The following is a 23,420-nucleotide window of genomic DNA, read 5'->3' as shown; positions in this document are numbered from 1 at the left end:
CAAGAAATTGGTGAAAAAAAATGATTTAAAATTTTTAAATTCACAAAAATCGATTTAAAAAAAGCCTTCAGATATAAGTGGATTTTCACCGAAAATTCAGGGGAAATCGCGAAAAATTTGAGCATAAATTCATGATAAGTTAGGAAAAAAAAATTTGTGGAAAAAATTTAAAATAATTTTGGAAAACCCGTTGAAATATTGGTGAATATGGAGAGCTGGGCGGCTGGGCTGGGGAAACAAAGTACATGAAAAACTGAAAGGGTAATGGTGGAAATATGGAGGGTATTCACATTTCTTAGTGGAAAATTTCAGAAAAAAATAAATACAGTACAAAATATGCGGTCGGCGGGAGATTTGAATATTTGAGTGAAAAATAGTCGTAATTTTCACGATTTTAAAGCAATTTTTGGTGCGAATTTCTTTGAAATTTTTCATTCAAAATTCTTGAATTTGAATGGAAAATTTTGCATTTTTTGCTTTTTTTTTGGCGAAATTTTTGAAAATCCATTTTTCTGGGCTGAAAACTCTCGAAATTGCTAATTTTTAGGTCAAAATGTTCAAATTTTTCAGATTTTCAGCTCAGAAATCCTTGAAAATGCTCATTTTGGGATTAAAAGCTCCAAACTTTGATTTTCTGAAATTTATCGAATTTTCGGTCAAAATCTTCAAATTTTTCCGATTTTCGGCTTAAAAGTATCTGAAAATGTTCATTTTTAGCTGAAATCGATCGATTTTATCGATTTTTAAATCAAAATCTTCGGATTTACATGATTTTTTGGGGAATTTTTTGTGTGTGGGTAAAGTGAAAAAAAGGGGGAAAAATTATGCACAAATATGTAGAAAGTAGATGTCAAAATGTTCATTGTGGTGGTCCATAACTTCCACTGGGCCCGGGGCCTCCAAATCCGAGATCCTGCAAAAAATGGGGGGTTTTTTAATGGAAAAATCAAAGAATTTTGAGAGTAAAATTTGAAATTTCCAGTGTAATTTTATGCAAAACAGAGCAAAATTCTGAATTTTAAAATGCATTAATTTTCCAATTTTCAGGGCGTTTTTTCTGGAAAATTTCAAAATTTTCTTATAAATCGTTGGTTTTTCTTTTTTTTTTTTAAATTTCAGGCCAAAAGTGCAAATTTCAGCGAAAATCGATAATTTTGGGGGGGGGGGGGGGGGTTTTTTTCAGCATAAAATTCAAAAATTTTGCCGTGTTCCGGAAAATTTGCAGCGCTAAATTTGAATTTTTAAGCTGAATTTGAAACATTTTACACATTTTTTTACTGTGTTTTTTTTTTCAGAAATTTAAGCTCAAAAATTCAAATTTTGCCTATTTTTCTGGAATTTTAGCGTCGTAAAATTCCTCTGAAATCCAACAACTTTTCAACTTTTTTTCCAAAATTTTTGTTTTTTATCTTAAATTTCAACCGAAATTCAAAAAATTTCGCCCAATTTTTCTGAAAACTTTCAGAATTTCTCGATTCTTTTTTTTTCAATAATTCCAACCAAAATCGCAAATTTTTGGGTTTAATTTCACAAAAAGTCAGCTATAAAAAACATTTTTCAGCTTAATTACAAAAATTTCAGGACTAAAACAATTTTTGCAGGTTTTTCACAAATTTTAGGGCAAAAATTCAAATTTTGGCCTTTTTCTGGAATTTGAGCTCTGAAATTCAAATTTTTAGCAGTTTTCCACAAATTTCCACAATTTTCTTTTCAAATTTCGGGCACACATACACTCCTCGCTCCAGTGGACATTCTCTTCCTCCGATTCTCCTCCGATTGTTGTTGCTGGTGTGAATCCGGTCGTTTTCTAACAGCCTGCTGCTGCTGCTGAGCTCCATGAATCCCACCAGGCGGTAGCGGGGGCACCGCGTCGAGCACATCTCGAGCCCGATCCAACTCCGAGAGGAGTCCAAGGCTTCCAAGACCATCACGGGCTCCACCACGTTTTGCCCATACTCCAAGTGAACTCTCAGTTTCAACTGGATTGATTGGAGGCACCAGTGGGAGGGTTGGAGGGCCCAGCCGAGGCGGCCCGGGGTCCAGTTCAGGGATCATCTGAGGAGCTGCTCCCGGAGCCCCAAAAGACTGCAAAATCGTCGCCAAATCAATTCCCTGAAGCTGAGGAGGAGCCGGCGGTGGAGCTGAAGCCTGCTGAACCGCTGCTGGAACAATTGGATCCAAAAAGAGCATAAATCCGGCGGTGCTCGGCGATGTCGTATGATCTACCTGATACTGTAGAACCTTGTAGCCAGTAGCATCCGCCGAATTGTGCTCAAAAGTCTTTGTGAGCAAGCCGATATACGTATCCAGTGACTGTTTTGGCTGATATTCTCCAGGTTGCCGGTGCTCTTCAGCCTGGGGAACCCGTAAAGCGTCGGCTGCTGCTGATCCTCCTGGCGGGACTCCGTACATATGGCCGACACGTGGCGAATAAGTGTTCCGACAATCGGCTGATTGTGGAAGCTCGAGCACTAGATCCTTATCGTGTGGAATTGCCATTGCACGCATAAAATCGGGGAATGCTTCTCTGAAAACTCTGGCACGGCGTTGTTGAGGGTCTTGGAATATGGGCACTGCAACTTTTTCCTCACGAGGGACGAGGAAAAGTGGTTCCTAGGCCATGGCCGAGGGGCCGACAAGTTTAAGCGGCCATTTATCTTGCTTTGTTTTCCGCCTGTTTTCTTTTATTTTTCACAGATTTTTCCCGTTTTTTCTTATTAAAAGTGATAAATAAATATTTTTTGCAGATGCTGAAACAATTTCCAAGTAAAAAATCATGTATTCAGTGGGCAAACAGCGGTGAAAGTGGGCATTGTAGTTTTGAGGTTTCCAAAATTCAACTTTTTCGGTGAAAAAGTCGAGATTTTCGCACAAAAAGTGAATTTTGAAAACCTCAAAACTCTCAAAATCAAAATCACCTCAAAATCAGGTAGTCTCAGCATTTAAGCAGCATATGTATCATGTTCCAGAAAAAGTTTAGGTTTTTTATTCCCGTAATCCATCATATTGCATTGACCACTTTCACCGCTGCTTGCCCACTTGCCCAGAATACATGATTTTTTTACTTGGAAATTGTTTTAGCATCTGCAAAAAATATTTATTTATCAGTTTTAATAAGAAAAAACGAAAAAAATCGATGAAAAACAAAAGAAAACAGGCGGAAAACAAAGCAAGATAAATGGCCGCTGAAACTTGTCGGCCCCTCGGCCATGGCCTAGAAACCACTTTTCCTCGTCCCTCGTGAGGAAAAAGTTGCAGTGTATCTTAAAGTCAATGGACGGCGAGATTATTGATTTTTTTAAACCAAAACTCGCCGCTGCGACATTGACAAGGCGGTCAAATTTCCAATTTTAACTAATTTTAGCTCATTTTTTGAGCCGTCATAACTTTTTTCCGAAAAGTTTTCAAGAAGTTTCATTATGAAATTCAGTGTTTTCAAACAATTTTGAGTCTAATAAGGCAATAAAAAAAATTCGACTACACCACCTTTAAGTGAAAGTGATAAATTTGTTGAAAATTCACCAAAAAAAAGTGATTTTTTGATGAATTTTCATGTTTTTAAACTGAAATTTTGTGATTTTTCTATCAAAAAAATCATCTCTCAATTATCACCCCCTACCTTTCCTGTTCCTCTTGATTTTTCGTCTGAAAAAAGTTGGTCAACGCATTGTTCATCATTGAATTAATATTTCGAATAAGTGTATCAACTGGTTGATCTCCAGCAATTGGCGGTAAATTTGTATTTGTATTCATTGCAAGTATTGCTGCATCCAAAATACGTGAAGCCGACATTTGTTCATTGGTTTTTGGTTTATTCAACGTCCCGACTGCAAAAAAGTGGGAAATTTTGGGGGTTTTTGGAAAATTTTGCATTTTTACATCGATTTTATGAAATTTGGCTTAAAATTTCGTGAAAAATGAATCGAAATTCGAATTTTTGAGAGAAGTTTTCCGAATTTTCTGTGTAAATTTGGAGCTTTTCTGGAAAATTCAGATGAAAATGGCTGAAAATTGGCATTTTTTTTTGTTTTTTTTTTTTTTTTAGAAAATTAAAAATTGAAAATTGGCTAAAAATGCAATTTTTAGAAAAAAATCTGATAAGTTTCTGGTGTCAGAAATCATTTTTAAAAATTTGTAGAAAACCAAAAAAAAAACCGCATTTTCTGAAATTTTTCATTAAAAATGCGAATTTTAAAAATTTCACTCGAGTTCCACGAAATTAGTGTGAAAATCGCTAAAAATTTTGGAAATTTCAGCCATTTTCACTGATTTAGGCCAATTTTGGGCCAAAATTACTTGAAAAATGTGCAATTTCGAAGCAAATTTTTTTGAAAATTGGTGAAAAGCTACAATTTTCCATTTTACATTTTAAAATTACAAGCAATTTCCCTGCAAAAAGTAGTTTTATAGCTATTTTTCCTCTGAAAATGTATGAAAATTGCTTTAAAAATCTGAAATTTTCCACTAAAAATGTGAATTTTCATTCATTTTCTCGAAAAATCCGTTTTTTTTTGGATTTTAACGTAATTTTAATGGTTTTTTCACCCAAAATTCTCGAAATTTCCAGATTTTCCCCGCATTTTCATCAAATTTTGACCCACTTTTTTTTTGCTGTCGGAACGAAAATGGCTGAAAATTGGCTTTTTTTTGTAGAAAATTTCAGATTTTCTGCAATTTTCAGACAAATTCGCCCTGAATTTGCTTTTCCAAAAAACTTTTCCAATTTTCACACAAAATTTCAGTGGAAAACGCAAAAATATGTTTAAAAATAATGTGTATTTTGAGGTTTTTCGATGGAATTTTACAAAATTGCAAAATGTTTAAATGGAAAAATACGTGAAGCCGACATTTGTTCATTGGTTTTTGGTTTATTTGGCGTTCCTGCAAAAACTGCAAAAAAAAAGTGGGTAAATTTGATGAAAATGCGGGGAAAATCTGGAAATTTCGAGAATTTTGGGTGAAAAAACCATTAAAATTACGTTAAAATCCAAAAAAAACGGATTTTTCGAGAAAATGAATGAAAATTCACATTTTTAGTGGAAAATTTCAGATTTTTTAAAGCAATTTTCATACATTTTCAGCGGAAAAATAGCTATAAAGCTACTTTTTGCAGGGAAATTGCTTGTAATTTTAAAATGTAAAATGGAAAATTGTAGCTTTTCACCAATTTTCAAAAAAATTTGCTTCGAAATTGCACATTTTTAATGTAAATGTTGGCCCAAAATTGGCCTAAATCAGTGAAAAATGGCTGAAATTTCCAAATTTTTAGCGATTTTCACACTAATTTCGTGGAACTCGAGTGAAATTTTTAAAATTCGCATTTTTAATGAAAAATTTCAGAAAATGCGGTTTTTTTTTTGGTTTTCTACAAATTTTTAAAAATGATTTCTCACACCAGAAATTTATCAGATTTTTTTTCGAAAAATTGCATTTTTAGCCAATTTTCAATTTTTTTCAGAGAGTTTTTGATAGTAAAACACACAATTTAATCTAAAAATTGATAATTTCAGACCATTTTTCACTGAAATTTACCGAAAATACCATATTTTAAGCTGATTTTCTTATGAAACCACAGAAATTAAACTAGAAATTCGACACATTCACACATTTTTGAAACTAAAATTACGTTAAAAATTTCATTTTTTCCAGAAACTGGGAAGTTTTTGAATTTTTTCCCTTATATTTTAGGACGAAAAATAGCAATTTTGGCAAAAAAATTAAAGAAAAATACGCATTTTCGGACAATTTCAACTGAATTTTGCAGAAATTTCGAAAAATGTTCATTTTTCAGTCGGATTTTTGTAGTTTTTCATTTAAAAAAAAACGGATTGTAACACAAAAAATGAAATTTTAGTACTATTTTCCACTGAAATTCATCAAAAAATCGATATTTTCAACTGAATTTTATAACGATTTCGAATATTTTTCGAAAAAAATTCAGTTTTCTGTCGAATTTTGGCAGTTTTGATGGAAAACACACAAAATTTCCACTGAAATTCATCAAAATGCTATATTTTCAACTGATTTTTATAGAAATTTCGAATAATTTTCCAATTAAACTTAAACTTTTTAAACTAAAAACCATGAAAATGCTCGTTTTTTGGGAATTTTTCTGATAAAAAAATCAATTTACAGTCGAATTTTGGCAGTTTTCGACGGAAAACCACAAAATTTGACTTAAAAATTGAAATTTTCAGACAATTTTCCACTGGAATGCATTAAAAATTCCTTATTGTCAACTGAATTTTATAGAAATTTCGTATATTTTTCACCAAAAAAGTCAACTTTTTTAAAAGCATTTTTGAGGTGCAAAACGTGCGAATCGACGCAATAATTCTTCAATTTTACCGGGAAAAGTTCTCGGCGGAAAATTCGACGGATGATGCTCATCGGGGAGCACTTCCTGAGGTAAAAAGCTCTGAAGTTCCACACCAAATCGTGTAGAAATTCGTTCAGCTTCCCGATAAAACTGTGCTTCTCTCTGAGCGAATTCCGTCATATACATCCGCCAAGCGTCTGGATTCAGAATTTTAAGCCGTCGCTGAAGCTCTTCATATCGGAAATAGGCCGCCTGTCGTTCATAGACAGGCATCACAAAATCAATGATAAGCTGTTGGGCGACATACATTATCATTGGAATTCGACGCATTATTTGAGCTTTTGCAGCTGATTCGAAGGTTTTGTAGCCGGTATGATTGAGTAGACGGTGATAAATGAAATATTCGATACGTTTGAATATGATAAATGCACGTTCAAGCTTCATTGATTTTAGATATTCGAGGCCCATTGCAGAAAGATCGATTAGCACTTCGTAGTATCTGAAAATATGAAATTTTTGATGAATTTTAGTGGAAATTTCGTGTTTTTCCATCAAAAACTGCCACAAAATTCGACAGAAAACTGAATTTTTAAGGAAAAAATTTTTATTTTCTCATAAAATTCAGTTTAAAATAAGGAACTTATAAAAATTAATTTCAGCGAAAAATTGTCTGCAAATTTAAATTTTTGTTTGTAATTTTAATTCGCCTTTTTTTTCTATGGAAAACTGCCAAAATTCGACTGAAAAATGAACAATTTCTATAAAAAACATAGCATTTTTGATGAATTTCAGTGGAAATTTTGTGTGTTTTTTCATCGAAAACTGCCGAAATCCGACTGAAAGAAGAGGAAAAAAATTTAAAGAAAAAAATTCGACTTTTTAAAATAAAATTCAGTTGAAAATAAGGAATTTTAAATGAATTTCAGTGGAAAATTGTCTGAAAATATCAATTTTCAGGTTAAAATCCGCTTTTTTTCTATAAAAAACTGCCAAAATCCGACTGAAAATTGAAAAAAATACGAAATTTCTATAAAATTCAGTTGACAATAAGGAATTTTTAATGCATTCCAGTGGAAAATTGTCTGAAAATTTTAATTTTTAAGTCAAATTTTGTGATTTTCCGTCGAAAACTGCCAAAATCCGACTGTAAATTGATTTTTTTTTTCAGAAAAATTCCCATAAAACGAGCATTTTCATGGTTTTTAGTTTAAAAACGTTGTAATTTTTGGAAATATAGAGGTTTAAATGAATTTCTGTGGACAACAAAAAAAAAATAATTTTTAGATTAAAATTTGTGTTTTTACATCAAAAACTGCCGAAATTGGACTGGGAATTGAAAAATATTCAAAATTTTTGATAAAATTCAGTGGAAAAGTGTCTGAAAATTTAAAATTTTGAGTTAAAATTCGCCTTTTTTCTATGGAAAACTGCCAAAATTTAGCTGAAAATTGGAAAATTATTCGAAATTTCTATAAAAATCAGTTGAAAATATAGCATTTTGATGAATTTCAGTGGAAATTTTGTGTTTTTCCATCAAAACTGCCAAAATTCGACAGAAAACTGAATTTTTTTCGAAAAATATTCGAAATCGTTATAAAATTCAGTTGAAAATATCGATTTTTTGATGAATTTCAGTGGAAAATAGTACTAAAATTTCATTTTTTGTGTTACAATCCGTTTTTTTTTAAATGAAAAACTACAAAAATCCGACTGAAAAATGAACATTTTTCGAAATTTCTGCAAAATTCAGTTGAAATTGTCCGAAAATGCGTATTTTTCTTTAATTTTGCTATTTTTCGTCCTAAAATATACTTCTTTTTAAATTTTGTTATCTTTAATAAGGAATTTTCGATAAATTTTGTCTGAAAATTTCATGGGTAGTGCCTCAAAGTGGCGAAAAGGTGGAAACGCTTCTCTCCCCCAAGCTCGCTTGTTCCTGGAGTTGGTCACCAGGTAGGAGAGAAGTAGGCTAAACGACCCAAACTGCCATTCGTCCTGATCGGTAGCAGCGTCCAATGCTCCCGTTCTTGGCGGCCTCCCCAGGTCTTGGCGACGTCCGTGCTCCGGCAATCTGGCTTGGCCTAGTAAGTCAGCCCAGTAGGACACCAATTATTACTAAAAACTCAAAAACCAAAAGAAAAACCGATGGATCAACAACCCGGCAATCAAGTTCACTAGGGCCACGGTCTTCGCCCTTGAGGTCTGCCGGGGGCCAACTACGGAAGACCACCAGATCGGAATTAAAGAAGAGCCATTTCCACCTCGGCTCATGGAACGCTCAATCTCTGCTCGGTCCTAGACTCGCATCAGGGGTTGAATACCTCAAGAATTCCACATGCCATGTCGTCAATCTCCAAGAGACGCGCTTCTTCTCCATGGCCTCCATCGATCAACCTGAATTCCAACTGCTCTTCTCGCCAAAAACCAACAGTAAAGACTTGGGACTGGGCTTCTTCGTAAAGAAATGCCAAGATCTCGAAGTCATAAACGTCTCGTGGATTGGCGTAGGCATTGCTTCTCTTGAACTGGAATTCCGAAAAGTCAAGATCATGGTTCTCAACGTCTATGCTCCAGTTTGTAAAAGTCGGTCCGAAAACGACGCTAAGCGCTTCTTCGAGAGACTCCGGGCTGAATACATTCAACTCAGGAAATCTTTCAAAGGTCCAATCGTTCTCGGAGGAGACTTCAACGCCGCCACCTCATGCTCCACTAACGATGAACTAGCCCCCTGGATCTGCGGGAACGTCTTCGGAAATTCCAACAACCACGGAGACTTCTTCTTCAATTTCCTTGCATCCACTCGTCTCTTCCAGCTGAACTCAAGATTCCGTAAAAGACTCGCGAGCAGATGGACATTTGCAGGAAAGAAGGGTGTTGGGAGGACGGAAATTGACTTCTTCATCTCAAATAGGATCGATCTTGTGGAGGATGTCAGTACATTCCCCAATCTCCACAATCTCAGTGATCACCGTCTTATCCGCTCGAGATGGGTTATCTCAGTCAAATCCGAACGAGACCACGCATTCAAGTCAAGGAGACCGCCATCCACTGGTAAGGAGAGAGACTGGACTCTCTACGAAGACGCCATCAAGGATTTAAGAAAACACGCAACCCTCGGTTCGTACGATTCCTTCGTCAAGACCCTACGCCAAGGGCTGGTTCCACTTCCCGCTCACAAACCGCACAAATTCAGCCAAAGGACTATCATGATTCTGCAAGAGAGGAGACAAGTTCTTGAATCCTCCGTTCCAGATATTGCCAAGCTCCGTAAACTGTCTCAAGAGGCAAGGAAATCGATAACGGAAGATCTCACTCAAAAGTACGACTCGATTCTTGAAGCTTGTCGGAAGAAAAGATCTTCAAAAATCTTGAATAAATCCATCCCTGCCGAAATCCCCTTGCAATATCTCGAATGGCCTGACGGATCTCTCACGGCCAACCGCATCGAAATCCGGAAAATCGTCGAATCTCACTTCAAGACGCTATACGAGGCTCCCACGAGCTCTCCAAGTCACCCGCGAAATCCCAATTCCAATCCTCCAAATTCTGATCCCGTCCCAGCCATTCTCAAATGCGAAGTACGTCTGGAGATCAGAAAACTCAAGACCAAATCTGCTCCAGGCCTCGACAACGTGGACGCTGCGATGCTCAAGAATGGAGGAGACACTGTTGTAGACTCAGTAACTGCTCTGTTCAACGACATCCTCCACCACAACAAGGTACCTGATCTTTGGAAAATAGCGGATGTCAAGCTGATACCAAAAAAGGCAAAAGCCACCAAGATTAAAGACTTCCGGCCAATCTCGCTCCTCCCCATTCTGAGCAAAATGTTCTCGAGCATTCTGACCAGAAGGCTGACACCAACCTTGGAGAGCTACCTGGACGAAAGTCAGACGAAAGTCTTTAGGAAAGGGAGATGCTGTGCTGACAACATCCAAAGCCTCACCATGCTCATCGAAAAGTGCAACGAATTCCAGCTCCCACTCCTTCTTCTATTCATTGACTACCAGACGGCTTTCGACAAAATATCCCACTCTTCTGTGGTTTCCAGTCTTGAAAGAGCAGGAGCCGATCCCGCCATGCGCAAGATGATACAGGAGTTGATGGAGGGAGGACAAGCTGAGATCACAGTGCACGATAAGAAGCTCAAAGTCAACCTCTGCACCGGGATTCGTCAAGGCGACTCAGCTTCCCCAGCTCTCTTCAGTGCTGCTCTCCAAGCTATTCTGACGGATTGCGACAACGAGCTCGCTGGAGTTGGCATCAGTGTGGAAGGCAGACACATAAGAAGACTCGAATTTGCGGATGACGTAGTCTTGATATGCTCCACACCGGAAGAAGTTCAAGAACGACTGGAAATTTTGGACCGAATAAGTTCTAATTACGGACTCAAGATCAATCAGTCAAAGACTGTTCTTCTGAAGAACAAGTTTTGCCGGAGCCAAGACATCCTTTTCAACGGATCCCCCATCATTCCCGTGCCTGGCTGCCGCTATCTGGGTCGCTGGATCGACATTTCGGGCTCAATTGACGAAGAGATCTCGAGGAGAATAAGAGCAGGTTGGGGTGCTCTGGTTGGAATCAAAGAAGTCTTGAGAATCATGCCAAACAAGGAAAGAATCATCCTCTTCAAGCAAAATGTGCTACCAGCCCTCCTGTATGCTAGTGAAACTTGGACTTGTAATGCTGGATCCACGTTGAGACTCAAAAGAACTGTCACCGGTCTTATCGACGCTGCAGAAATTCGAGGCTGGAACTTCAACTTGGAACGTTACCTCCTTGCAAAACAATCAAGATTTGCAGGACACATTCTACGGAGAGACCCATTTTAACGAATTTTCAGTGAAAAATTGTCTTAAATTCTGTGTTTTTCATGAGAAATTCAGTTGAAAATATAAAATTTTTCGATAAAAAATTCAGTGAGAAATTGTCCGAAAACTCGAAATGGGTTTTTTCCAGCATTTTATCAGAGAGAAAATGTTTTTTACGATTTAAAAAGCTGAAATCTAGCGTTTTTGCATTATTTTGGCAACTTTTCGGCGGAAAAAATCACTTTTTTTGGTTTTTTTTCGCTGAAATTCCTAGTTTTTAAATGATTTTCTTCAAATTTCCGTCAAAAAATCCGGTAAATCGTGCAGTACCTAGCCAACGGAACCATTTGGCTGGCCTCAATGTTTGCTGCGTAACGAAGCTGACGAACACGGAGCTCCGGGTTCATAAGCACCAACGGAGTCGGCTCTTTGGGATCTCCTGCAATAATTTCAGGTTTTCAATGAATTTTTTTTTGGGGTTTTTCGCGTACTTTTCGGTGGATCAGGCATCGTGAAGCTTCCTAGGGTTTAAGCAAGGAGCATACGGCCTGAAAAATTGGATTTTATAGTTGGAAAATCGAGATTTTACGAGGAAATTAGGAAAATTGAGAGGAATATTGATTTTTTCAGGGAGAAAATGACTTTTTCGAGTTAAAACAACTGAAATCTAGCAGTTTTTGCGTTAATTTTGCAATTTTCGGCCGGAAAAAATGGAAAAAATGCAAAAATTCAGTGATTTTCCCGCAAAAACACTCTAAAAACAAACAAATATTTGCGATGCGGCACGGAAAAGTGGGCGGGGAGCCGCACGCAAGCCCGCCGCGCAGTTTCATTTTAAAGCAATTTCAGTGTGATATTTCATGTTTTGTAGCCGATTTTCGTGCAAAATATGTGGGATTTCTGCAGAAATTGCGCATCAAAAATCGTGAAAATCATTGAAAACTACGTCACAACTACGATTAATATATCTTTCCGTCGGATCTCCGCTAGAAAATCGATTTTTTCGCACCACCGAGAGTCTTGTTAACTTGCAATTTTGGCCAGAAAATCGGCTAATTTTTCAAAATACAAAGTTATCGACGCGTCACAACTTTCAAAGATAAAATCCCCGCGATTTTCTGCGTTTTCCCCGAAAACTCGGGATTTTCAACAGGTTTCACTATTTTTTTAAACGGAATTCCTGGCTTCCCTCATAAATCGAAATGGCAGAGTTTGCCGAACTAGGCCATTTTGGGTCGGAGAGATTTTGTGTAGATTTACGGAGCGTTGCGTGTCGCGTCGCGGCTCGTTTTAGTTGTAAAACTAGAGTTTGTTGTCCGTGTGGAGTACACGACACCTCCACGCGTTGTCCATCAGGCGATTGTCAATGGAACGCGAAAATTCAATGAGAAAGGCCAGAACCCCGGTGTTTTTTATTTCGAATTTAACGTTCAAAAGGGCAAAAACCCATGTTTTCAACTTTAAATCTCTAAAAAAGAGCATTTTAGCCAAAAACTGAACGATCTTCTCCTCGAGGACAAAAAAAGCAAATTTTTCCAAATTTTCATAGCTTTTCATCGTAATTTCCTGAAATTAGGAGAAAAATCTAATTATTTTTTTTTCACGACAAAAACCTTTATAAATACATTATTCAACAAAACATTTATGATTATTTTCACTTTCTTCCGAGTCCCTTGTAGTATGGGAATGATGATTTGTAGTATCTTCCGCGGATTGATCCTGCAAAAAAATATATATAACCACCAAAAAAATCGATAAATCGTCGTAAGACTCACGAAGATCACGATAAAGGCTGTGGCGGTCCTCAAGAGATGGCGAGACATAGTACATTGCCTCGTCGCCGTCATCCATATTCTTCCATGAAGGTTCTGCAATCTCCTTATCGTCTGAAACACCTTCTGGAACACTCTGCTCTGTTGGGATGAGGAGAAGCGTGGCGAAGATGAGTGCTTGAATTTGGAAATGCATCTGGAAATTGGTTTATGGGAATTTGCAAGAGAGATTGGAAAGACCAGAAGAGAAATATGATTGTTCAGCTAAAAAGGAATATCTCGACATTCATGTGGTGTCAGAGTGTCTCATTTCGGCTTGATCTACGTAGATCTACACAAAAATGCGGGAGAAGAGACGCAGAGTTGTCAACAAGAACATTCTGGTGTCACATTCTTTTTTGGGCAAAACATTCCCGCATTTTTTGTAGATCAAACCATGATGGGACAGCCTGACACCACGTGTACATTGTTTGGGCTTTTCTATAGTGAGAACTCAAAAGAAAACGTGGAAAAATTGGCTCCGTACATCTCAACTGTGGAGAACTCCAAATGGATCGTCTCTGGGATAAGAAGTAGGCATTTTTAAAATGCCTACGTGCCTGCCTACTTTCGGGTCTGGCAGGAATTCTCGTATCTGTGCTACTGAAAAAGGTTTGATCTACAAAAATGCCGGGAGAAGAGACGCAATGTTTTCAACTGATTTGAACGTGCTGACGTCACATTTTTTAGCAAACAAATCCCGCATTTTTTGTAGATCAAACCGTAATGAGACAGCCTGGCACCACCACGACTGCTACGGGACCCCCCGTTACTATCCCTTACACCGTCTACAAACTCAAAGAATTTCCAAAAGCTTCAACTCAATGTCACGAAAACTTCCGTTTTTTCAACAATCTTGTATTACGGGGACACAATATTCTGAGAATGTGTATTGCACAGCATATTTGATCAATTAATTTCAAAAAATTAAGCCCATAAATCGACACAAGAGCTACAGTAGTCATGTAAAAAATTACTGTAGTTTAGATATTTTGCGCGTCAAATATGTTGCGCAATACGCATTCTCCAAGCTTTGCGAACCCGTGATAAGGTAAACTGTCTAACTCCGCCATAACTCCGACAAAAAATACTCGAAATTCTGGAAACGAGGTTCCACGTGGTGTCAAGCTGTCCTATCGCGGTTTGATCTACAAAAAATGCGGGAATTTCTTTCCCAAAAATTGTGACGTCAGCACGCTAAATCAGTTCAGAAGTCTGCGCCAATATTCCCGCGATTCTCGTAGATCTACGTAGATCAAACCGAAATGGGGTACTCTAGGCTGTCCCATTACGGTTTGATCTACAAAAAATACGGGAGATCCTTGCCCAAAAAAAATGTGACGTCAGAAAGTTATTAATCATGCGAAATCAGTTGACAACTCTGCGTCACTTTTCCCGCATTTTTTGTAGATCAATCCGAACTGGGGCTCTCTGACACCAAAACCGCCTGAAAACTGGCGTATCTTTTAAATGGTGAAAATACGACAGAATGAGCACTCTATCATAAAAAAAAACGACATCATGATCGACTGAAACTGACACGGATGGCAAGACAAACTGCCATTAGCACATGTATTTATTTTTCACAGAGCTTAGAAGAAGAAGAACAAACATATTTATAGTAATCCGAAAGGAATGATGAATTAAAGGAATTCGAGTTTTCGACAGCTTCTGAGCTTGAGCCTCAAGCTTGAACTGAAAAAAAATCCGAGAAAAATCAAAAAAACACGGGTGGGGAAATAGACTCTATTCGTGAGCCGGAGCCCGTCTTCCAGAGCACATAATAGAAAAAAAAGTTGTTTTATATCTCTACACGCTCCTTCTAATCGAATATTCATGATATTGGCTTTGCCGTCGAAATGAGCTACTCTTGCTGAATATCTTAGTTGCGGAGGGCACTGATGAATTCTGAATTTAGAATTCATCAATTCAGTCAAAAGTGTAATCCAAGTAGCTCATTTTTTGAGTGAGTGAGCTCCGGGAAAATGTACACGCATTAAAAAAAATTTTTTTTTTTAATTTGCGCTCGACCAGAAAAAAAGAAAAAAAACTGGATAATTACATCCATTATTAGTACGGCTAGGAGGCGTGTGAAGTTTGAATAGGTGAGGAGCAGCAGGCGAGGAGAAGCTGCTCAAAGTTCAAGAATCGAGGATTACGCAAGTTTTTGCACCTGCCCAGTTTAAAGATTGTGCATATTTCAGGGAAATTCTAGAAAATCGAGTTCTGCAGAATTTTTTTTCTCGGAACTTTGAACCTGATGACTAGTTTGGAGGCCTAGTTTTCTATCCAGGAGGCCATTTAGTGAAAGCCTATACGGATTTTTCAGACTAGAACAAACAGTTTTTTGGAGAATTACTATTACGCAAACACAAAATTCTGAGAATGCGTACTGCACAACATATTTGGCGCGCAAAATGTCTCGTAGCGAAAACTACAGTAATTCTTTATATGACTATTGTAGCGCTGATGTGTCGATTTACGGGCTCCATATATGAAATGAATTTTAATCATTTATTTCTCGATAGAATATTAAAATTAGGCGAAAATTAAGAAAATAATACGAAGAAACCGGAGGAAAATAATAAAGGTATAGGATGTAACTGCCACTCACGCACACTGATCGATCTTATAAGGGTTTATTAAGTAAAAGGGAACAGACTAATTGCATCGTCGAAACAGAGTAAACGAGAGAAAAGGGAAAACGACAAGTAACGGGTTAAAGAGTTAAGAAATGATCACAAATGAGCGTCGTCCTCTCCTTATATAGGCATTTCCGGGTTAAAGACGCAGCCTTTAACGACGACGGGTCTCGGCGCGACAATGCGACCTTCTGTAGCTTGGCGGCGGTTTGAACTGGAGTTTCTCCTCCTCGCGGATTGCCTTCGCTGTAGAAATCGTTGTCCTCGACCGATTTCGTCCGTTCTTTCTGTAAATTATCAGAGAGAATTTACAGACAAATAAATTAGTATTTATTTATGTAAAATGAGAAGTGAAAAGGGTGGAATCCTTACAAAATCGAATATCGCTGACCGAGCCCGTAAATCGACACAACAGCGCTACAGTAGTCATTTAAAGAATTACTGTAGTTTTCGCTACGAGATATCTTGCGCGTCAAATATATTGTGCAATACGCATTCTCAGGACTTTGTGTTCCCGTAATGTGCGCCGAAATTCTCTAAATTGCAGAAATTTTCAGAATTATAACGAAAATTGCGGCAAATCGGAAAACCGGCTACTTGCCGAAAATAAAAACTTCCGGCAAACTGGCAATTAACCGAAAATGAAAGTTTCCGGAAAATTGATGAACCGGCAAATCGGAAAACCGACAATTTGCAGGAATTGAAATTTCCGGCAAAGCAGAAAACCGGCAATTTTCTGAAAATGAACATTTTCGGTAAATTGGAAAACTGGCAATTTGCCGAAAATGAACATTGCCGGCAAAGCAGAAAACTGGCAGTTTGCCGAAAATAAAAATTTCCGGCAAATTGGCAAACCGGCAATTTGCCGAAAATTAAAATATTCGGCAAATCGGAAAACCGACAATTTGCCGGAATTGGAATTTTCCTGCAAATCGGAAAACCGGCAAGTTGCCGAAATTGAACATTTCAGGCAAATTGGAAAATCGGCAAGTTGCCTGAACTGAAAATTTCCGGCAAATTGGCAAACCGACAATTTGCTAAAATGGCCATTTCCGGCTAATTGGCAAACCGACAATCGGCCGGAATTGAAAATTTCCGGCAAATCGAAAAACCGGCAATTTGCCGGAATTGAAATTTTCCGGCAAATTGGCAAACCTGCAATTTGCCGAAAATAAAAATTTCCGGCAAAGTAGAAAACCGACAATTTGCCGGAATTGAAAACTTCCTGCAAGACGGAAATTTGCCGTAAATGAAAATTCCGGCAATTTGCCCAAAATAAAAAATTCCAGCAAAGCAGAAAACTTGACATTTGCCGGAAATGAAAATTTCCGGCAAATTGGCAAACCGGCAATTTTCTGAAAATGAAAATTTCCAGCAAATTGGCAAACCGGCAATTAGCCGGAATTGAAAAATTCCTGCAAATCAGAAAACTGGCAATTTGCCGGAAATTAAAATTTCCGGAAAATTGGCAAACCGGCAATTTGCTGAAAATGAAAAATTCCGGCAAATTGGCGAAACCGGCAATTTGCTGAAAATGAAAAATTCCTGCAAACCGGCAAACTGGCAATTAGAAGCCGAAAATGGCTCAGGAGGCGCCTGAGCTCAGGTAATCAATTTCCGGCAAAACTGGAGCCAAGTGGTCCACTATAGCTCTATTTGTAGCTCATAGTCAGTAATAATTCGATTATTTTTAGTTTTCTTCTCATTTTACTTGTTCCTTCTCCCTGTGGGGGAGGATAATGTAATTATGAAATGAAAGGGAGAAGCTTGGAATATTCTAGAAGAGTCGTGATGAAAATCTGAAATTAATGTGAAAAATGAAAATATCGGAACCTTGTTGCTTTTATTAACCAGCCCACTACAGCAAAAAAAATTGGAAAATAATTTAAAAAATACCAGTGAAAACATGGAGAGAGAGAGTCAGGAAAATATGGGGTGAAAATCGAATTTAATAACAAAAAATTATTCGAGCCATTGATTGAAAAAGTCGATGAGCGTATCGGTATCCCATTTCTCAACGCTGAGCACCTCTTTTGTCTTAAAATCGGCATCTTTCAGTGCAACTTGTGGTCGGACACCTCGTACATGCTTAACTTTCACTTTTCCACCGAATTGACGAGCCATATCCTTATGGACGAATGCTGGAATTATTGATTTTTTGGGTGTTGAAAATTTCACTGAAAAATTTAAAAAAAAGTTTTTTTATTTTTCGATTTTCGGTTTTTTTCGAATAAAATCATAAAAATTATTATTGCAAAAATGAAAAAAAGAGAAAGTCGTGTACTCCACACGGAAAATTATTTTTTTGAGCCGCGACGCGACACGCAACGCGCCGTAAATCGACCCCGGCCGAGCCCAAATGGCCTAATGGCTCTATGAAAATATCGGGGTTTTTGATGAAAAATAAAAATAAAAAAAGCTTGAAATTTTTTCGATTTTCGAAATTTTTCCGAGCAAATCGTAAAAAATTAAGACTTTTTCTGTTAAAAATAGTTTTTTACCCTTTTTTCTCTCGATAAACAGGATTTTATGGTTTTTCGGCAAAAAAAAACTCGCTTTTGGTCATTTTTCGCTAATTTTTTAAATTTCAATCGCAAATTTTTCACTTTTATTAGTATTTGAACGTGTAAATCGGGGTATTTATAAGAATTTCTTGTTTTTCACCAAAATTACCCAGAATTTCGCTTTCAAACACTAAAAATAGAGATAAATTAGCATTGAAAACGAAAAATTTCAACAAAAATGGTTCCAAATCTGAAATAGAATTTCCGCCAAAAACTACAAAATCTTCTCCTCGGGGAGTACACGAGCCGCGTAAACCATCGTGTGTGTGTGAAAAGCTAGTTTTTTTAAACATTTTTCAGGGAAAAATAATAATATTTTCGCTTTTTTAAAAACTTTTTTCAAAAAATCGGCAGAAACTTTCTTTTCGAATGAAATAGTTTTATTTTCTAAAAATAGAGAAATTTCAGAAAATTCTTGGAAAAATGATTTTTATCCTCTCGAAAAATAGGGAAACAGAATTTTTCGATTTTCAGAAAAATGAGCTCTAGCACAGCCCCGTGTAGATTTACGCAGCGTGTGTACTCCGCGAGTAGTAGGATTTTATGGTTTTTTTGGCAAAATATCCCTTATTTCGGGCATTTTTTAATGTTCAAATACTAAAAATAAGGATAAATTAGCATTTTTAACGTTGAAAACGAAACATTTTAACAAAAATGGCTCAAAATCAAGAATTTCTGCCAAAAACTACAAAATCTTCTCCTCGGGGAGTACACGAGCCGCGTAAATCATCGACAGTTAGTGTGAAAAGCTAGTTTTTTTCGCTTTTGAGGTATTTTTCGGGCCATATTCTCTTTTTCCAATCAATTTTCACCTTGAACTTGTGGGAATCGAGCCAAATTGCACTCGCAGACTTCCAGAATTGCCGTTGGATATTTCTGAAATTTAAAAAAAATCGATTTTTGGGTGATTTCTAGCGGGAAAAATCGATTTTTTCACAAAAAAATCCCAATTTTAAAGCGTACTTCGTGCTTAAACTCTTCTTCCTTAATACAACACTGAAGACAATCGGTGAGCAGCGTTTCCAGATGATAATCCGATAGTCGTTCGCATAATCCGCACTGAAAATTTACGAAAATTTCAGATTTTTGCCAAGATTTTCAGGAGAAAAACCTTTAAAGTCTCCGGATTGAATCCCGCCGCCTTGCACTCCTCTACATCAATTTTATACTCTTCAACTTCACCGAACATAGGCGAAACCACGGCGGCCAGCAGCAGGAAAATCACCCACATTTTGCTGGAAATTTTTATTTTTTTTTGTTTTGTTTTGGAATAGCAAAAAATCCATGAAAAATGAGTGAAAATCCCCATTAAAATACGTGGAAAATGCTCCAAAATTGGCTCAAATCGACGTCAGCAGTGCAAACACCGCCGGGTACCGCCACACCATATTTGACGACAGTTTTGGGCAAAGTTTGGAGGGAACCCATTCACGGGAGGGAAAATAGGGGAAAAGTACAAGTTTATATAGCTAAAAATCCATATTTTTCGGGGGGAAAATTGGGTAAAAAGCACGAAAATGTCGGAAACTATCGATTTTTCGATTTCTGCGATGAAAATACGGTACTGGGTCTCGACTCGACAGGATTTTTTTTCATTCTAAAAGGTGTGCGCCTTTAAAGAGTACTGTCATTTTAAATATTCGGGGTTTTAATCGATTTTTAATAGTTTTTCGATAAAAATGTATTTGACAACAAATTACAGTACTCTTTAAAGGCGCACACACATGTTTTCCATTTAACAAAAATTTGTCGTGTCGAGACCTGGTACCGTATTTCTGGCGCAAAAACCGAACAACTTCAGAGAGGACAAATTGAATGCATGTTTTAATTTAAATCTAGAAAATTAATTTTCAACAAAAATTGAATAATTATTCCGTGAAATTGCCATTTTGAACTTCGAATTGAACTTAGAATTCAAATTTTTCAAAAAAAAAAAACCGACAACCTGTGAGAAAATAAATTTATTGTTATTTTCTTCTCGGCTAGCGGAAAGACGGCGAGGATAAAATCTGATTTCTTGGAAAAGTCAAAACCGATTCACATAAAGGTAACTTTTTTGCTTCTTTTCTAGGTGGCCTAGGAAAAGCGAAAACTCGGCCAGCGTATGTTTCCGGGAATTTGCCGAAAATTCTCATCAAAAGCCTTTTTCGCAGAATTTTAAAGTTTTTTATAGCTGAGAGAAAGTTTTGATATCTTGAAATTTCTTGATTTAATTTTTTTTCTCCCCAGACACCGATAAGTCTAGGTCTAAGCCCCCCCCCCCTCAGCCTAACCTTAGGCCTGAACCTAAGCCTAAGCATAAAGCCTAAGCCTAAAGTCTAAAGCCTAATCCTAAGCCAAAGTCGAAGCCTAAGCCAGAATCTAAGCCTAAGCCTGTACCTAAGCCTAAGCCTAAAGTTAAGCCTGCCTAACCATAAGCAAAAGCTCGAGGCTAAGCCTAAGCATGAATCTATGTCTAAGCCTAAGGCCACGCATAAGCCTAAGCCTAAAAATCAGCAAAATGTGCTCCCATAGCAATTCTACGGGCCTCCACAACAATTCTGAGCCATAAATTTCCAGATTCAAAAATGGAAGCACACCGCGCCGAGCAACCACAGTGCACGAAATCGGGTAAAGTAATTCTAAAGCCTGGATATGATATGACAGACGGACTGAGTGAGATTGATGACTGGGCTCCGGAAAAGAAAAAACGGGCGAAAAAAGTGCCCTCTAAGCCACGTGAAGGGCCCAAGTTGATCGACGAATTTGAGGAAAAGGAATCGGAGAAAGAGGCGGCGGAAAAGGAGAAGGAAAAAGAGAAGGAAAAAGAGAAAACCCATGAGAAAAACGAGGCGGATAAGGAGGAAAAAGAGGCAGAAAAGGAAGAGGAAAAGGAGGAAAAACCACCGAAGGAAGTCACTGAGGAGAAGGAAAAAGAGAAGGAAAGAGAGAAGACTAAGACGAAGGATGAACTCGAAGAGGTCTGATTTATTGATTTTTATATGGAAAAATCAAATGAAAATCGATAATTGCAAAGCTGCCACATGGTGTAAGGTTGTCCCATCACCGCTCGATCTACAATAAATCCGGGAAATTTCGCCCAGAAAAGTGTGACGTCAGAGGGAAACCTTGCGGCTCGCTTCCCGCATTTTTTGTAGATCACGCGGTCAGCTCGACACCACGTGAGCTGTTCGGATTTTTTCTCTCAGTGCACGTGGCGTCAGAGTGTATCATTTCGGCTTGATCTACGTATATCTACAAAAAAAGCGGGAGAAGAGACGCAGAGTTCTCAACTTTGTTGTTGTTGTTGTGCAACAACGCGGCGCTAGCGCCGTTCTAGACGCCCGCCGTATGTGCTCCACCGCCCGGATCGAAGGGTTTATAGGCCAGCCCGAGGGCACGGGCGGCTTCTTTGGGGGACGTCCACAGATTTTCTTTCAGGATCGGCTTCGATCTACTGCAGGTTAGGTAGTGTGATCTAGGCCACCCTCATCATCTCCACAGCTACATGTCCCGACTGGAGTTCGTCACATAATTTGGGCAAAAAATTTCCGCATTTTTGGTAGATCAAACGTGGCACCACGTGTGTATCGACGAATGGCCGTGAAAAAGGATTTAAGGATATTTCCCGTAGATTTTTTGGATTTATCGATTTTTTTTTCGTAGAAAAATCGATAATTTTGCGTAATTTTTCACAAGAAAATGTATCGTTGTGGATCGATATTGAAAATTGCTACAGAAAATCGATAAAATTTCACTCACTACTCCTTTTTCCAGGCGCCAAGGGAGAAGGAAACGATGGAAAAGAAGCAAAAATCAAAGGACGAAGACGAAGGGGACCTATCGAAGGAGGAAATTTTGAAAATTAAGAAAGCGTTGAAAAAGGAGAAAAAGCTGAGGGATCGAGAGCGATTGAAAACGGAGAAAATCGATAAATCGACGGAAACGAAGAACTCGACGACTCCCAGCACGGAAAAGGAGAAAAGTTCGATGAAAAAGACGAAAAAGGAGGCTGCCGTGGCCACCGGCACCTCCGGCAGCGCCAAGAAAAAGGGTAAATTATCGATTTTTCAGAATAAAAATCAATTATTGATTTTTCAGTGAGACCACCGGCCCCCCCTCCGCCGCCGACAAAGCGAAAGCCTAAAGATATACGGGCGAAGAAGAAGGTGTGCTGCACGATTTTGTGAACTTTTTCCCTTTATTAAAATGAATAATTCGCTTTGATTTATTGATTTTTCATAAACTATTTGGCTTTAAAAATAAAAATTTCGGAAAAAAACGATGTTCCGATATTCTGTCGAATTTTTTATTTTTTATAGCGAACAGTTAACAAAAAAAACGCTTAAAAATAAGCGATTCGGTTGGAAAAGTTTCAAATTTCGCTACAAAATTAAAATTTCACGCGCGTAATTCGTAAAAATCATCGAAACAGCCGATCATTTTTAGATTTTTTTTAATGAATAACCGCTATTTTTAATGTTTTTTCACTACAAAACTGATGAAACCGCGGAAAAACCGAAATTTCAATCAAAAAAAATTAATTCTAAACAAAAATTTAAATTTTTAAAATTCAAAACACAAACGACACTCCGATATTCCGCTTGCGCGCCCTGTTTAGCGGACTGTTTTTTACATTTTTTTTTTAAGTTTTCGATCGAAAAATACGGGAAATCAGAAAATAAAGCAATTTTATCGTTCAAAAAGCTAAAAAAATCCAATAAAAATCGATTATTTCTTCTCGGGCACGACGGATCGATATAATCGCTTGAAAATCGATACTTTCGGCTGTAGACCCATCTGTTTTCGGCTTTCTTCACTCGAGGCCGCCTGTAGATCGGCTAATCGCATTCCAAATACGCCGGAGGAGTACGAATTCGGGTGTTTTTTGAGCACTTCGTTGTTGAGCAGCTGCTCGAGCGCCTGAAGACGTTTCTCGCAAATCGCTTGAGAGGCGACGACTCCCGGCTGGAATTGCCGTTCGATTTCTTTGACGAGGAAATTGGAGAAGTCTCTGAAAAAGGGCAATTTTGGAAATAATCGATAATTTGTAGATTTTAGCGAAGATTTAGCGGAAAAATCGATACTTTATTGATTATTTTTTAGTGAAGCGCGCGTTGCGGTCGCGTCGCGTATAACCCTACCTTTCCGGCGCCCGAAATGCGTCTTTCGGCCATTTTCCGGCGATTCTGACGTACTGCTTGTAGAGATGCTTTGACATCTGTAAGAATATCGGATTTTCTAGCTGAAAAATCAATGAATCGGTGAAAAAAGGTAGAGTGAGGAGCTTCGAA

General features: G+C 37.8%; 5 protein-coding genes and 1 non-coding gene across 10 annotated transcripts; 1 reads left to right on the top strand and 5 right to left on the bottom strand.

Moving 5' to 3' along the window:
- Positions 1–21: 21 nt before the first annotated feature.
- Y76B12C.6 (TPR_REGION domain-containing protein) lies at positions 22–11,690 on the bottom strand. 2 transcript variants are annotated; one of them, NM_001307655.3, is made up of 6 exons: positions 11,622–11,682; positions 11,461–11,569; positions 6,349–6,818; positions 3,620–3,827; positions 1,732–2,536; positions 22–913 (listed from the first exon to the last, which is right to left on the bottom strand). In NM_001307655.3, the coding sequence occupies exons 1-6, from the start codon at positions 11,638–11,640 to the stop codon at positions 860–862; spliced, it is 1,665 nt and encodes a 554-aa protein (NP_001294584.1). In that variant the 5' UTR covers positions 11,641–11,682; the 3' UTR covers positions 22–859. The 2 variants fall into 2 exon arrangements, with proteins under 2 accessions (NP_001294584.1, NP_001294583.1); NM_001307654.3 differs by having other exon boundaries at positions 88–913; positions 1,732–2,527; positions 11,622–11,690.
- Y76B12C.11 lies at positions 757–891 on the bottom strand. Its single transcript, NR_101890.1, has one exon. It is a non-coding gene; the product is annotated as a small nucleolar RNA Y76B12C.11 (small nucleolar RNA).
- Positions 11,691–12,728: 1,038 nt separating the features above from the next.
- nssp-37 (Neuropeptide-Like Protein) lies at positions 12,729–13,098 on the bottom strand (the record flags this gene model as incomplete). Its single annotated transcript, NM_067752.7, has 2 exons — positions 12,729–12,849; positions 12,906–13,098. 2 exons carry the CDS (start codon positions 13,096–13,098, stop codon positions 12,785–12,787), a joined length of 258 nt encoding a protein of 85 aa, NP_500153.1. The 3' UTR covers positions 12,729–12,784.
- A 4,305-nt stretch (positions 13,099–17,403) lies between these two features.
- Y76B12C.3 lies at positions 17,404–19,381 on the bottom strand (the record flags this gene model as incomplete). Of its 2 annotated transcripts, NM_067751.5 has the most annotated exons (4): positions 17,404–17,724; positions 18,960–19,023; positions 19,111–19,206; positions 19,259–19,381. In NM_067751.5, 4 exons carry the CDS (start codon positions 19,376–19,378, stop codon positions 17,546–17,548), a joined length of 459 nt encoding a protein of 152 aa, NP_500152.1. The 2 variants fall into 2 exon arrangements, with proteins under 2 accessions (NP_500152.1, NP_001368309.1); NM_001380076.1 differs by lacking the exons at positions 18,960–19,023; positions 19,111–19,206; positions 19,259–19,381 and having other exon boundaries at positions 17,546–17,707.
- A 1,333-nt stretch (positions 19,382–20,714) lies between these two features.
- Y76B12C.4 lies at positions 20,715–22,405 on the top strand (the record flags this gene model as incomplete). Of its 2 annotated transcripts, NM_001380074.1 has the most annotated exons (3): positions 20,715–21,107; positions 21,904–22,180; positions 22,228–22,405. In NM_001380074.1, 3 exons carry the CDS (start codon positions 20,715–20,717, stop codon positions 22,314–22,316), a joined length of 759 nt encoding a protein of 252 aa, NP_001367986.1. The 2 variants fall into 2 exon arrangements, with proteins under 2 accessions (NP_001367986.1, NP_001368310.1); NM_001380075.1 differs by lacking the exon at positions 20,715–21,107 and having other exon boundaries at positions 21,925–22,180; positions 22,228–22,316.
- A 400-nt stretch (positions 22,406–22,805) lies between these two features.
- On the bottom strand, positions 22,806–23,349 carry Y48A5A.3 (the record flags this gene model as incomplete). 2 transcript variants are annotated; one of them, NM_001038350.2, is made up of 2 exons in its annotated part: positions 22,806–23,140; positions 23,271–23,349. In NM_001038350.2, 2 exons carry the CDS (start codon positions 23,345–23,347, stop codon positions 22,858–22,860), a joined length of 360 nt encoding a protein of 119 aa, NP_001033439.1. The 2 variants fall into 2 exon arrangements, with proteins under 2 accessions (NP_001033439.1, NP_001368308.1); NM_001380073.1 differs by lacking the exon at positions 23,271–23,349 and having other exon boundaries at positions 22,858–22,977.
- Between the last annotated feature and the right edge of the window lie 71 nt (positions 23,350–23,420).

This window comes from Caenorhabditis elegans, chromosome IV (genome assembly GCF_000002985.6).
Source record: "Caenorhabditis elegans chromosome IV".
NCBI classification, from domain to species: Eukaryota; Metazoa; Nematoda; class Chromadorea; order Rhabditida; family Rhabditidae; genus Caenorhabditis; species Caenorhabditis elegans.
This window is presented reverse-complemented; position numbering and strand designations above follow the sequence as displayed.

Excerpts from the sequence above, each read along its gene's own strand:
- Y76B12C.6 (NM_001307655.3), bottom strand. Across the intron at positions 6,819-11,460 it reads CAAATGGTTCCGTTGGCTAG|ATACTACGAAGTGCTAATCG; the intron begins GTACTGCACGAT and ends TCATATTTTCAG. Across the intron at positions 2,537-3,619 it reads AATCAAGAGGAACAGGAAAG|AGTTTTCAGAGAAGCATTCC; the intron begins GTAGGGGGTGAT and ends ACGCCGTGCCAG.